Here is a 12,758-nt window from a genome sequence, read left to right as displayed (position 1 = left end):
AGTCTTTTCGAGGGCCTTATTAAATTTATCGGCGGCTTCTAGACAGTTCTTTAAAGACCTTAAAAGTGTGGTTTTGAACTCTATATCCAGCAGTTTGCTTTCCTCCAATTCTGTCATTTGTGTCCTGTTTCTTTGTCTCGGCATTTTTTATGCTTCACTGTGTCAATAGAGTGCCTTTCTGTGCTAAGTGTCCCAATTACCTGAGGTAGACACTCTTGGTGCACGCCCTTGTGGGCTTTGTGCACAGTCTTGTTGTAATTAAGCCTTGATTGTTGTAGTTATCACTGTGAGGAATTGACCTCCAGGCCAATTGGCTGTGAGAATCAGCTGTGTCTGCAGTGGGAGAGCTTCTGTGCTGGAGACACCCCTCTGGGGCTAGATTTGCTTTGATGGGGCTTTGGTGCTCACTGAGTCTGCCCCCTGAGTGTGTCTTTTATGGTTCCACGGGTGCAAACTGGATGGTCCCACTCTGACCTCTGGGCTTCCTGGCTCCTGGATCTCTAGGGAGGTGCTAATCTAGCCTTTGCCTGAAGCTATCCAGCAAAAGTCTCCCTGCAGGGCTTGGATGGGTCGGGTCCCATGGGATCAACAGGGCGGGGTTAGCAATTATGGCTGCTCTCAGTCTTGTCCTCAGAGGCTCTGCTTCTCAGTGTCCCAGTAATCGCTGCTACAAGCCCCACGGAGAGAAAGCTGCCCTCGGGTTCCGACCGATGCCAGGCAGTCCCGCTTCTCCCGCATGAGTCTGGGTCCCCAGAGACCCGCCCGGAACTGGAGCTCAGAGCCTGAGACCCCCTCCCGATTGAAAACGACAACCACACCCTCAGCCACCAGCCCGCTCTGCATGCACTCCGCACCCTAGTATTTTACTTCAGCACTGCACCTCCTCTGAGTCTCGGCATGCTTTTCTCCTTCCTCCCAGTTGTAGAACTTCCACTCAGCCAGCCTTCCTGTGGTTCTGGATGATGTCCGTTCCATCCCTCAGTTGTATTTCTGAAGTGGTTGTTCGAGGCAGCAAACTCCGGCGCTTACCTATGCCGCCATCTTGGTTTCTCCCCTGTATCTAAAAGGGCTTTTTCCATTTTTAGTTGTCCTGGGTAATGCGAAACTCCTATATGCCTGTAGGTAATATTCTTTGAAGTAGAATAGCTGAATCAAATAGTAGTTTCTCTAAAATGTTGATCAGTACTGCCAAAAAAGGCAATCAGTACAATTTAATTCATATTTTGGGTAATTGCTTTGTTTCATTTCAAACTTTGTTGGACCCATTTTACTTCCTTTTTTTAAATATTTCATTTTAATTTAAAACCTGTAGATTTCTATATAGACATTCTTAAGGTCAGCATACTGAATAAGTTCCATTTTATGGCATGTTGAGAGAAATGGAATGAATTTTGGAAATAGAATATAGTTTTTGATGTATATAATATTCAAAAGAAAGTGTATCTGAAATTGTCTTTAATTTCTTTAATTTCTTTTCCTGTCTTTTAAGAATGAATGAAAAAGGTCCCATTTCTAGTTTTTATTGAAGACTTAAAATTTATCAAAACCTGTGTATCTTTTAAATATTTTTTCTCATAAGAATAATATTGCTATTTCAAATAAATAAAAGCTATAGTTTACTTTTGCTTTGAGGAAGCTATTAAGTGAAATTAGAACCTTGAATCTTTATGATTGAAGAATTTTTCCAACAAGTATTGCTACTTGAAAACAAAATAAGTTTAAAACCATAAGACTTTCAGGAATGTATGTACTAGTATATATTTCTATAAGATTAATAATAGCTGACAAGTCATTTTTGAAACAATTTTTTAGTGTGTTGAATATAATACTAAGAAAATAACAGAAGTCCAGGGTGGGTAGGTGATAAGCCCAGGTAAAAACTGAAGGTCTTGCCGTAACCGGTTTGGCTCAGTGGATAGAGCGTCGGCCTGCGGACTGAAAGGTCCCAGGTTCGATTCCGGTCAAGGGCATGTATCTTGGTTGCAGGCACATCCCCAGTGGGGGGTGTGCAGGAGGCAGCTGGTCGATGTTTCTATCTCATCAATGTTTCTGACTCTCTATCCCTCTCCCTTCCTCTCTGTAAAAAATCAATAAAATATATTTTTTTAAAAACCTGAAGGTCTTTGAGAAAGGTGGTTTGGCAGGTACACTGCACTGAATTGAATCTGCAGACTTTTCAGAGTCTTTCGAGGCTAGAAGGATGAGACTTCTGAGAGCATTTTTATTTTCTAGTGCAATACAGAAAATATGGTTTGCACTCATTTAATTTGCACTTGTTGCTAACTTTTAAATGTAGCCTGACAGTATGTCAGTCAATATGATCACACAGTGTTGTGTATTCCAGGCACACTCTTATACATGGAAATACTTTTTGCATAAAGCCCTTTTGGGGTTGACTTTAACAAATAATTTAGGCTCATGCTCTTCTTTTTCAGCCCTGATGCTCTGATGATGTCAGGGGCAGAGCAGAACCCTCAGGAGGGAGGCAGGGTTGACACAGTGTTCCAGCAGGAGGCTAGGTTGGAACACTGCATCAGGTAAGAGTAAAACTATACCCCTGCCTCCGTGAGGATACGGACTGTAGACAAACATTTGTGGGCGGGCCTGAAGCTCTTTGTTGGAATATTCATAGGGAGCCAGGTTGGTAGAAGGAGATATAGCTTATTTACAGACTTAATGCTCATGACTGTTATTTTCTAGAACATAGGTAATTTGCTCTTTTTCTACTGCCATTTGTTGTTCTATATATGAAATGGGAAAGAAGCAATGTGTAATTCTGCTAATTCATCCAGAAATAATTTTGGGGTTTTCAAAGACAGACTAAATTTTTTAAAAAATATTTTAGTCTTAGAACCCCTTTACATTCTTAAAGATTATTGTGGATCCTAAAGAACTTCTGTTTATGTGACTTAGATCTATCAATAGTTGCCCTATTAGAAATTAAAAATGATAAATTTTTAAAAATTTTACAGCTTTTTAAAAATTACAATTATAAGCTCCCTAAATATTAGCATACATATTTTAGAAAAATAACTATATTCCCCAAAATAAAAGAAAAAATTATGAAAAGGATAGCATTGTTTTTACATTTTGTAAATCTCTTTAATATCTATTTTAGTAGAAGACAGCTGGATTTTCATATTTGCTTCTGCATTCAGGCAGTTAGATATTATTTTGTTTGAGGTATCAGGTGTCTGCAGACTAAGCACTGAGTGCCAAATCCGGTCAGCCGACTGTTTTTCTATAGCCCACAACTAAAAAGTGGTGGTTATTTCTTTTTCTTTTTAATCGTTGGAGAATAAAGAGAATATTTCATGACATATGAAATTCAAATTTGTAATTATGGATATTCTTTGCTACCACACCAAATGTCAACAAATGGTAATTTCTTAAAGGTTAATTGCAATGTGAAAGCTGAAACCATATTAATGAATTATTTGTACTGTTATGTTAAATTCCATAGATCTGTTTTGCACTTTGAATATACTTTGGGTTAATCTTTTGCCCATGCATGATTTTATAACATAATTATTTGTAAAATATTGGTTCATTGAGTTATACAGATACGGATACACATTTTCCAAAATTCTAATTTTCTCTTAAAAGCGCAAAGTTTGTCATTAGTAACAATACTGAAGACAGTTGTTTTCCTGAAGTGACAGGCTCACTTAACTCATTTTTGAGAAAATGTGTAAAAGTCTGAATAATTCGTTTGTCAGCTGTTCTTTTAAGAAAAATCATGTTCCATGAAAAAAGTGGCCTGTTCAACTCACAGCCAAATCACTCAAGACCACTTCCTGGAGATGATCATCACTGTGCTCTGATAAAGAGCAGAAGTGCAATATATATTGCACCTCCCCATTACTTTGGGACTCCATTATATAAAATTGCAAACATATATTTCCCCTTTTTCCTACAAAGACTATTAAAAAGATGTGTATTCAGGGCTGAGATTTAATAAAATAATTTTTACCGCTTAATTGTGAACGTTCTTCAGTGACATTGCCATGCCTATTTATTTAAACTGCAATATGTGGGGATGAAGAATACAATGACTAGTACAGGATGGGGCAAAAGTTGGTTTACAATTGTTCCTATGGGAAAAAATACAATAATTAATAAATAAAAATACAAGGATAAACTCTGTTTCGTGTCCTCACAACTGTAAACCTATTTTGCCCACCCCTGTATTATTTTGGTGCCACTGCCTTGTTTCTTGTTGATAAGCCAGCAGTTTTACCCACCATTGCTTTTGCATCATCAGTTCAAATGCCAGCACAGGAGAGAAAAATAATAATATGATGATTACAAAATCTTTTTGACTTTTCAGATGCTCTAAAAGAGTCATGGGGATTCCCTGGAGTCCATGATCCACAGTTTGAGAACTGCTACTCTAGGAAAATGACTCTGTTGGAATACTTATGAAGTATAATTATTTGAGTGAATTGTATACTTCAAGAGGCTACATCCACTACAACTTTGTACCAGTGAATCACAGAGGTTCCCAGAATCTATCCCAAATTATAACTGCCCTGATATGGGGGTAGGGTACCGTCTGGACCTAAATTTGCTAGTAGAAGACTGACATGAGAAAGCCAGGCCAGGGCCCCAGCTTACCCTAAGATGATATGTGAAACTCAAGTAATATAGTCTGACTGTAGATAGGTTCTTTTGAAAATTAGTCACCTTATAGTTAATACTGTTTTAATTCTATTTATTTTTCTTCAACAATTGCTTTGCTGGATCTCTTAAAGACACTTCTCCATTCACCATCCTCCTAACAGTTTCAGTTTCATTAAATTCAGATTTATAGCCATTATATCCTTTCCTTAACTTTCTTTCTCTTTGTTATCATAGGAAAAAAATCCATAATTTTTGTTCACACTAAAGCCACAAGCTATTCCCATGAGGAATTTGCTGCTACTATTCATTATAAATATTATTTCATTAGTTTTTTCTCTAAGAGCTTTGATTTAAGAGTTCTTCATAGAACATTATTGGAAGCCTTTCTGCCTCTTATTGTTTCTATACTACAACATTTTTATCAAGAAAGGGATAGAATTAAGAAAGAAATAGCAACAATTTCCAATCTTACAAAACAAAAATTTATCAAAATCTGCTGCTAGACTGCAAATTAGAACTTGATATGACTACAAAAAAGGGGAAGTATTTTGAGATAGTAGTCATGTAACAAAGGGCAAAGAGAAATTGAGTACTTTTTCAAAATACTGGTAGTTAGCTTTGGTTCTGGGAAAATAACAGCAAAGGAGAATGAATTTAATGAAGAAGAACACAAAAAGCAACTCATTAAATAAAGATTTGTGTACATAATATGTATTAGGTTCTGTGTTAGGCACTAAAATATGAAGGATTTACTTTTGAATAGATTGAAAGGTTAAAACCTATACATTGCTAAGTTATTGTATGACTGTTTATTTAGGAATTTGAACTACAGTGCTAACGTTTAATGGCAAATGTCTTTCTTTCTGATGGAGAAACTCAGGTGCTGTCTTATTTAGCTTGCCCATGGTCAAGCAGTGAGATAGTGACAGATGCTGGGACAATGTTTTGATACAGGTTCTAAATAGATTAAGTACTCCCCATAAATTTGGCAATTATTTCATTTTCAGACTGGGATTATATTCAAAAATATGTAAAGCTTGGGAAGATTGGAATGAGAATTAAGTTACCATTGAAATTCCTTCTGTTCTCAAATTGAAATTCAAGTGATATTTTAAATTAGGGCTTAACTACTCACAAGCAGAATGTGCTACCACATAATACTTTAAAAACTGCTTTGCAATGGTGTCATGGATTTGTAGCGTTCTCAGTGAAGCTTAAGTGCCAGGGGCTTAATGCCAAAACTTTCTTTGGTGTGGGCTCATTGACTGCTTTTCACTCATGCCTGGGACTCTTCCTCTCCTTTTACTCTCTGCCCTGCAAATATATGCTGCTTTTTGGTAACACAGGAGCCTTGTAGAGAAAATGTGAGTGACTTAGTGTAAATTAGCATTTCCCAAAGTATATTCCAAGAGAATATTGAGGGATTTTATTTGATAAAAAAAGGTTTGTGTTTGGGGAAAAGGATTTAAATAGTTAATTTGCTCTGAGACATTACAGGTCTTTCATATACAAATATTCATGGAGTTGCTCCAACAGGGAGTTACAGTATTCCCAAATTTGAATAGAAAAAATTTATTAAACCTAATTTTTTAAAGTACCTCACATTTATATTCCATAAAATACACTTTGGGATCTGCTACAAATTCAGCCCTATTATCAGAAAATGATTAAAAACATCTGTGCTAGATGTATTATTATGCCTAACACTCTTTTTCTATTCCTAACTAGAATTTATTTTCATGGAAAGCTTTGGTTTGGGGTAGACAATAAGTAGCAGGAATAAGTACTGCCTAATTGTCTGACTGTTAAAATGTTTATTTTTCAATTACAGTTGACATTTAATATAAAAATGTTTATTTTAGGAACATGAGGAAAGGAAATTCAGATTATCAATTACTACTTGTCAAATCTTCAGGGTTTTTTTTTATAAGTAATATTCCTAAACTAAATTATATTATTTATGGAGAATTTCTGTTTTTCAATTGCAGATGTTGGGGATCAGACAGGTGAGGTAGGTTATTCCGGCTCGCCTGCAGAAGCACCTCCAAGCAAGTCACCATCAATGCCGTCACTAAACCAGACTTGGCCAGAGATGAATCAGAGCAGTGAGGTTAGCAAAGCTTCCCTTTCCTTTCATTTAACATTAACTTTGTTAAGGTAAGACGTTCCAAACAGTAATTTCAGCATAGAGCTCTTTCAGCAGGTATGCATAGCTAAGAGAGCATATAAAGTAGGGCTATGATAAGTGTTTGTAATTATGTGACTCTGAGGTTTTCAAAGTACTTTTTCATATATATATACTGTCATTTGGTTTTCACCACTCATTCCTGCTAAAACCCTGTGAGTTAGATGGGGCAGGAACATGCAGGTTATAGTCAAAAGGGTGAATGTCTTGGCCAAGATAACTCATAACCACTGAAGAACAAGAGCTTAGATTTGAACACAAGTCCTTTGACCTGTAGTCAGTTACCACACCCACCATGTCACACCGCTTCTCATTCCTGTATGTGATAATAATTTTGGAATCTTAGTATTGAAAGTGATATGAGAAGTCACTAATCCTGCCTTCCACATGAAAAAAGTATTTTCTTCAACCCAGGCTATTGATAATAATTTAGTTTTATTTAATACAATATGGAATTAAACCCTAATAAATGCAGTGGTTAAAGGATATTATATATAAGACCAAGGATAACATGCAAAACAGAATTTGAGACAAATGCACCCCCTCTCCTCCTCATTACTTGGGAACTCCATTATATAAAACTATAAAAGTGGTGCCACTCTGATTAGAATCAGAGAAGTAGGCCGGAGGCCTCTATGTTAAACCTTAGTGCTCTATAGAACTTCAGCTAAAAAGTAGCTGTTCTAGCCTGTTAGAGCAGTTTTCTTTGTGAATAAGTAACTTTTTTTTGCCTTAAATCACTTTTAGGTAGTGCTTAAAAATTTAAAAGTTTGTTGACTTGCAGGAAAAAGTTCTAAACGTCTGGACTTTTCATATCTTTTAAAACCAGTAATAAAGTACTGAATTAAAGAGACATTCATTAATTTTGGAGAGTTGAAAAACAGAAGTAACTGGCAGGTTTAAAGTACTTGCTGCTGCTTTATGACATAATCACAGATACTGTACCTAATGCATAGCACTTGTCATACTGTTGGATGTAAAGTCTTATATATAAGTTTTTCTAGAGGGAGGAATTAAGCCTTGAAATAATTCACTAGTAAAGAGGCTTTATAAAGAGTGGGGTCATTACTCTTGAAACTACTTGCTCATTTTTAAAAAGTAATATCAGATTAAGAGTAGTTATTCCATTGATACCAGCTCATAAATAAAAGCAGCTCTTTCTAAAGCATCTCTATTCTAAAGCCCATATTCATTCTAAATAAAATTGTGTGTGATCATTAAAGACCAGGAATAGAAGTCCCTTCCATATTCTGATTTAAGCAGTTGCACTTTTTCTTTTTAGATAGAGCAAGTTTCATTTTGTAGTATTCAGTAATAATTCGGCTATGAATGTCGTGTTATTTTTCTTTTAACTCTGTGGAAAATCAAAATGCTAATAAAACTAACATTGATTTTGAGACATCTTAATAAATCTCTACACAAAGCACTAATGATCCTTTCAACAGATAATTATTCGGCATCTAAAAATGGATGAGACATTGCAAGGAATAATACTACTAATAACTACAGCACTAATAATAAGCCTTAATATGTGTTGAGCACTTGGGATGTGCCAGTTCTGTTAAAAGCTTTTTACATATATGATCTCTACTTCCTCATAACAATCTTATAGTATTATTAATCTCACCTTACAGATGGTGAAAATGAATTACAGAGAGGTTAAATAACTTGCCTAAGGTTGTACAGTATAACTAGGATTCCAGTAGTCTGGATCCAGAGCTGTGCTCCTAACCATTATACTAAAGTTATGAAGATAAAAGTGTCTCTCTGCTCTCTAGGTAGCTTGCATACAGTCTTGTGAAACCAAGTAAAACTTCATACAGCCAAATAGGTAAATAAATCCCTTCTTTTTGGCAAAAATCTACATGTAAAAGTTTAATTCATTAGGGTTTTAAAAATTCCTCTGTGCACATGCAACAATAATTATTGAAGAAACAATAATTATTAACAACAAATATTGGTAAATCACTTCTTTGAAGTGATGTCCCATGATAAGAATGAAGTTTTGTTATTCAAGAATCACTTTGAATACATCAATGTCTTAATTTTCATGATTTTAAAATTTGTAGGCAGAGTTGTTGAATGATTGTATTAGCCATTTTTGTAGATAATTTTCATCAATGTATTAATTTGCTAATATTTTATTTCTACAAGTCTTCTCAAATGGAATATCACTATTTTAAATAAGTCGAACTTTGAAGCATAAAAATGTATACTTTTCCATGCTGAATTACAAAAAGAGGATTTTGGTTAATGGGATAGGTTTGTCTGTGTGTAAACATTCGTTTGTATATATTGTATATGTGTAGATGTTTTTCCCTCCTCAGAGTAAAATTCTCAAGAATCAAATTTTGATGCAGTTTTGATATAAAAATTCTATACTATTTTATTACCAAGATCTTTAAAACAAATGGAATTTGCTATAATTATTATTGGCTTATCACTCCACCAATTTTAAGAGGTATGATATTTGTGTGCCTCTTTTAGGAGAGTAGTATTTCATATCAAAATACATCCTCTATATATAACACATACCCAGATGCTTGATTTGCTCTCATTGTGGCCGCACTCTGATTTTTCTAGCATGGGGGAAGCGGGGGGCGGTGCCTGATTGGCAGCTCTGTCTTTCGATCTGGCATGGTCCTGTTCATAGTGCTGATTTCAGGGGTTGACTTGCTACAGATTGACAAAAGCTCGAACATATATTATAATTCCAGAGTTCTTTGCACTTTATCACAATTATATTTTATTAAGTATACATATGTACAAAATATGTGCACGTACATAACAAAATCATCTTTCAGGGGTGGCACTGGCAAGTCACAATGACTTGCTTTGTTTTGACCAAAAGTTTGGTAGTCAAGATTCACTAACATCACCAAATCAATGCATTAGTATTTAAATTTTAAAAGGAGGATTTGAAGTTATTCTTTCTCTAGTCAAGACAAACCCCTTTACATTTTTACCTTGTTGCTATTTATACCACTTAGACTTTATTTGTTCTTATGTCTCTTTTGAGGTTGAACTCTGTAAGGCTTTGAATCTCTTCATAGAGATTGCAATAAATTGTTACTATACATTTGATTGTGAAGGTGCTCACCTTACCTTACAAGATGACCCAGCATAGATGAGTATAAAATGTTTATTTCAAAAATAGAAATTACAGAATTTTGTCAGGCCTATGAAACACAACTTGCAGTGCAACCTCTGAATGACTTTGCTAAATCTTCTCCAGTGATCTTTTTACTCCATCTTTCTCATCATGCTGACTTGTCTCTCCTCTGTCTGTTCAGCAGTGGGAGACATTTAGTGAACGCTCTTCAAGCTCACAAACTCTGACCCAATTTGATTCTAACATTGCACCAGCTGATCCTGTAAGTCAATCACTTAGCTTGCTTGTTTGAAATTAATTTTATTAACCCAAATTTCCATTCATTATGGTTTTTAGCAGATATGCATGATTCAGTGGAGTGCTTAGAGAGAAATGGTAGCAAGCTTTTCAATTTTTGTGTGCCTAATGGTGGAAAGAACATTTTTTTTTTACCATTGTTTGTATTTTCTAGTTATTTTTGTGAAACTGTATGTTTTAAAAAGCTGGTACGTGTCTAAAGAAGCATTTTGTGACAATTGATTTAGTTGACTTGTTTTCATTTGCTAATTGAGTGTATGTTCTATTAAACATACTATTTATTTTAGTGTAGTTACACTTAGTAAATACTGTTTTATTTGTATGCTTACATATCATGTAATATGTACTACATATGTAAATATGCAATGTCATCTTTTATTTTAATAGTCCAGATGGTATGGCTTTGACTTAAATAGTATGTTGAGTTCTGTTACAAGAGAATCAAGTTCAGCAAAACAACAGAGTTGTTAGTCAAAGATTCCCATTGTGCAAAGGAGCCTGTCTTGTCTTCCTGTGGTTTACTGTGTTACTCTGAAAAATGCTACAAAGTTCACATCATGATTTCAAAAATAAATTATATTCCCTTAGATTTAATTTAATATATGACCCACCTGTCCCTCAAGTTATTTGAACATTTCAAAACCTTAGTTGCTAATCATTCTTCTCACTGTTCACTCCTGCTTTTTCTTTTTTCTTTTAAAAAGAAGGACATGCTAATAACCACTTTCAAAAAGAAAAGAGGAAATAAGTAGGAAGGGAAGAAGAGTGTAAAGGTAGGATTAGAAAATGAGCTCAGTGGAAAGATACGGAGAAGGCATTCTTTTTAGATGTTTGATCAAAGACAGCCAGCATTCATGAATTAAATGTAAAAATGGTCTTCTTATTTAATGTGGATTTGGGAGAAGTGGTATTTAAAGATAATAATACATCAACAGTTTAATGAATCTTTGGTGTGTTTTATAATTTTAAAGACTTTATATCTATTTGAAATACAGAGGATGTTAAATTGAATTCAAGTAGATAATGTATGGAAGTGTTTTATAATTAATTTAAGAGTCAGTTAATATGTAAATCATCTGTGCCTTTTGCTTCTCTTGTTACTTTTTTTTAAAATATATTTTATTGATTGTTTGCAGAGAGGAAGGGAGAGGGATAGAGAGTTAGAATCATCGATGAGAGAGAAACATCGATCAGTTGCCTCCTGCACACTCCCCACTGGGGATGTGCCCGCAACCAAGGTACATGCCCTTGACCGGAATCGAACCTGAGACCCTTGAGTCCGCAGGCCGACGCTTCTGGAAAGAAATTCTAGACTGATGAGAAGTGTCATGCACTAGTCTTCTCCATGATATCCCTGATCTTGAGTGCTATAGAGCTTCTGAGTACTTTAGAGTACAGAGGGAAGTGGGTTTGATCACTGATTATGCCCAGGCAACTCACCTGGTTTGATGTAGCTCCTTTCTAGGTGCCTGTGATATTTTCTAGGAATACAAAAATGTCAGGAACAAAATTCCAGTCTTAAGTAGACCACACCACAGTTCATTATAAGCTTGATGATTGTAATTCATCTGATTGTGATAATTACCATCCATGGCTATGAACAAAACTCTGGGCAGAGAATCATGGGCCAGCTTACCCCAAAAAGTTTCCATAAAGGAGCTTTTATGCTGAGTTTTGAATGGAACTATGAATTGCCAGATTTGGACAAGAGCATTCCAAGCAGAGCGAGTATCATGAACAGGATCCAGTGTGGTGAGAGTATAGGCTAGACATGTGTATGGGGGAATGATGGGACTGGGAAGATCTTTGTATATTAGACCAAGGATCTAAACTAAATCTCATTGACACTGTTGGCTAATAAGAAGAACCATGAGCCCTAGCTGGTTTGATTCAGTGGATGGAGCATCAGCCTGGGGACTGATGGGTCGTGGGTTCGATCTGGTCAAGGGCACATGCCTGGGTTTCGGGCTCAATCCCTAGTAGGGGGCGTGCAGGAGGCAGCCAATCAATGATTCTGTCTCATCATTGATGTTTCTATCTCTCTCTCCCTCTCCCTTCCTCTCTGAAATCAATAAAAATATATTTATTAAAAAAAGTACCATGATAAAATGGGGTTAAGGAAGAGCTATAATAAAAAGGATTGATGGGATCAAGAGAGAGATGATGAGCACCTGAACTAAGAAACGGAAAGTAGGCAGGGCTGGATTCAGATAGACAGGATAATGGGATTTAAATCAAGTAGAAAATATAGATTATGTGAGCATTAATATAATATTCAATAAAATGCTAAATTGTATGAAATCAAATACCCAAATAGGTGACACAAATGTGCCATGAGTAATTACGAATGGGTTTCCTAAAGGCTTTGGATGATTTGAATAGGTGATCTCTATTTTTACATTTAGGGATGCTAGTTTGGAGCAGAGAAAGTGTTACTTTGACATCTTGTAACTCAGGACTCAGAGGCTAGTAGGCATTCATGGTTCTTCATCTGGGATGTTCAAATGCTTAAAGTCAGAGCCCTCTATCATGCTTTGACTC

At 35.7% G+C, this 12,758-nt stretch overlaps 1 protein-coding gene across 10 annotated transcripts in view; it reads left to right on the top strand.

Annotated features, from left to right (window-relative positions):
- The window catches only part of REPS1 (RALBP1 associated Eps domain containing 1), an 81,482-nt gene that overhangs the window by 51,203 nt on the left and 17,521 nt on the right, over positions 1-12,758 (top strand). For 6 of the 10 annotated variants that reach the window (XM_036316440.1, XM_036316444.1, XM_036316437.1 and 3 more), the window contains 2 exons: positions 6,612-6,733; positions 10,102-10,182. In XM_036316440.1, coding sequence (XP_036172333.1) covers positions 6,612-6,733; positions 10,102-10,182 — 203 coding nt within the window. The remainder of the gene's footprint in view (positions 1-6,611; positions 6,734-10,101; positions 10,183-12,758) is intronic. The other 4 variants (XM_036316443.1, XM_036316441.1, XM_036316442.1 and 1 more) reach the window with 2 other exon arrangements.

This window comes from Myotis myotis, unplaced genomic scaffold (genome assembly GCF_014108235.1).
Source record: "Myotis myotis isolate mMyoMyo1 unplaced genomic scaffold, mMyoMyo1.p scaffold_m19_p_7, whole genome shotgun sequence".
In the NCBI taxonomy this organism is placed as follows: Eukaryota; Metazoa; Chordata; class Mammalia; order Chiroptera; family Vespertilionidae; genus Myotis; species Myotis myotis.
Note: the sequence above shows the minus strand (reverse complement) of the source record. Positions and strands in the feature narration are given on the sequence as shown.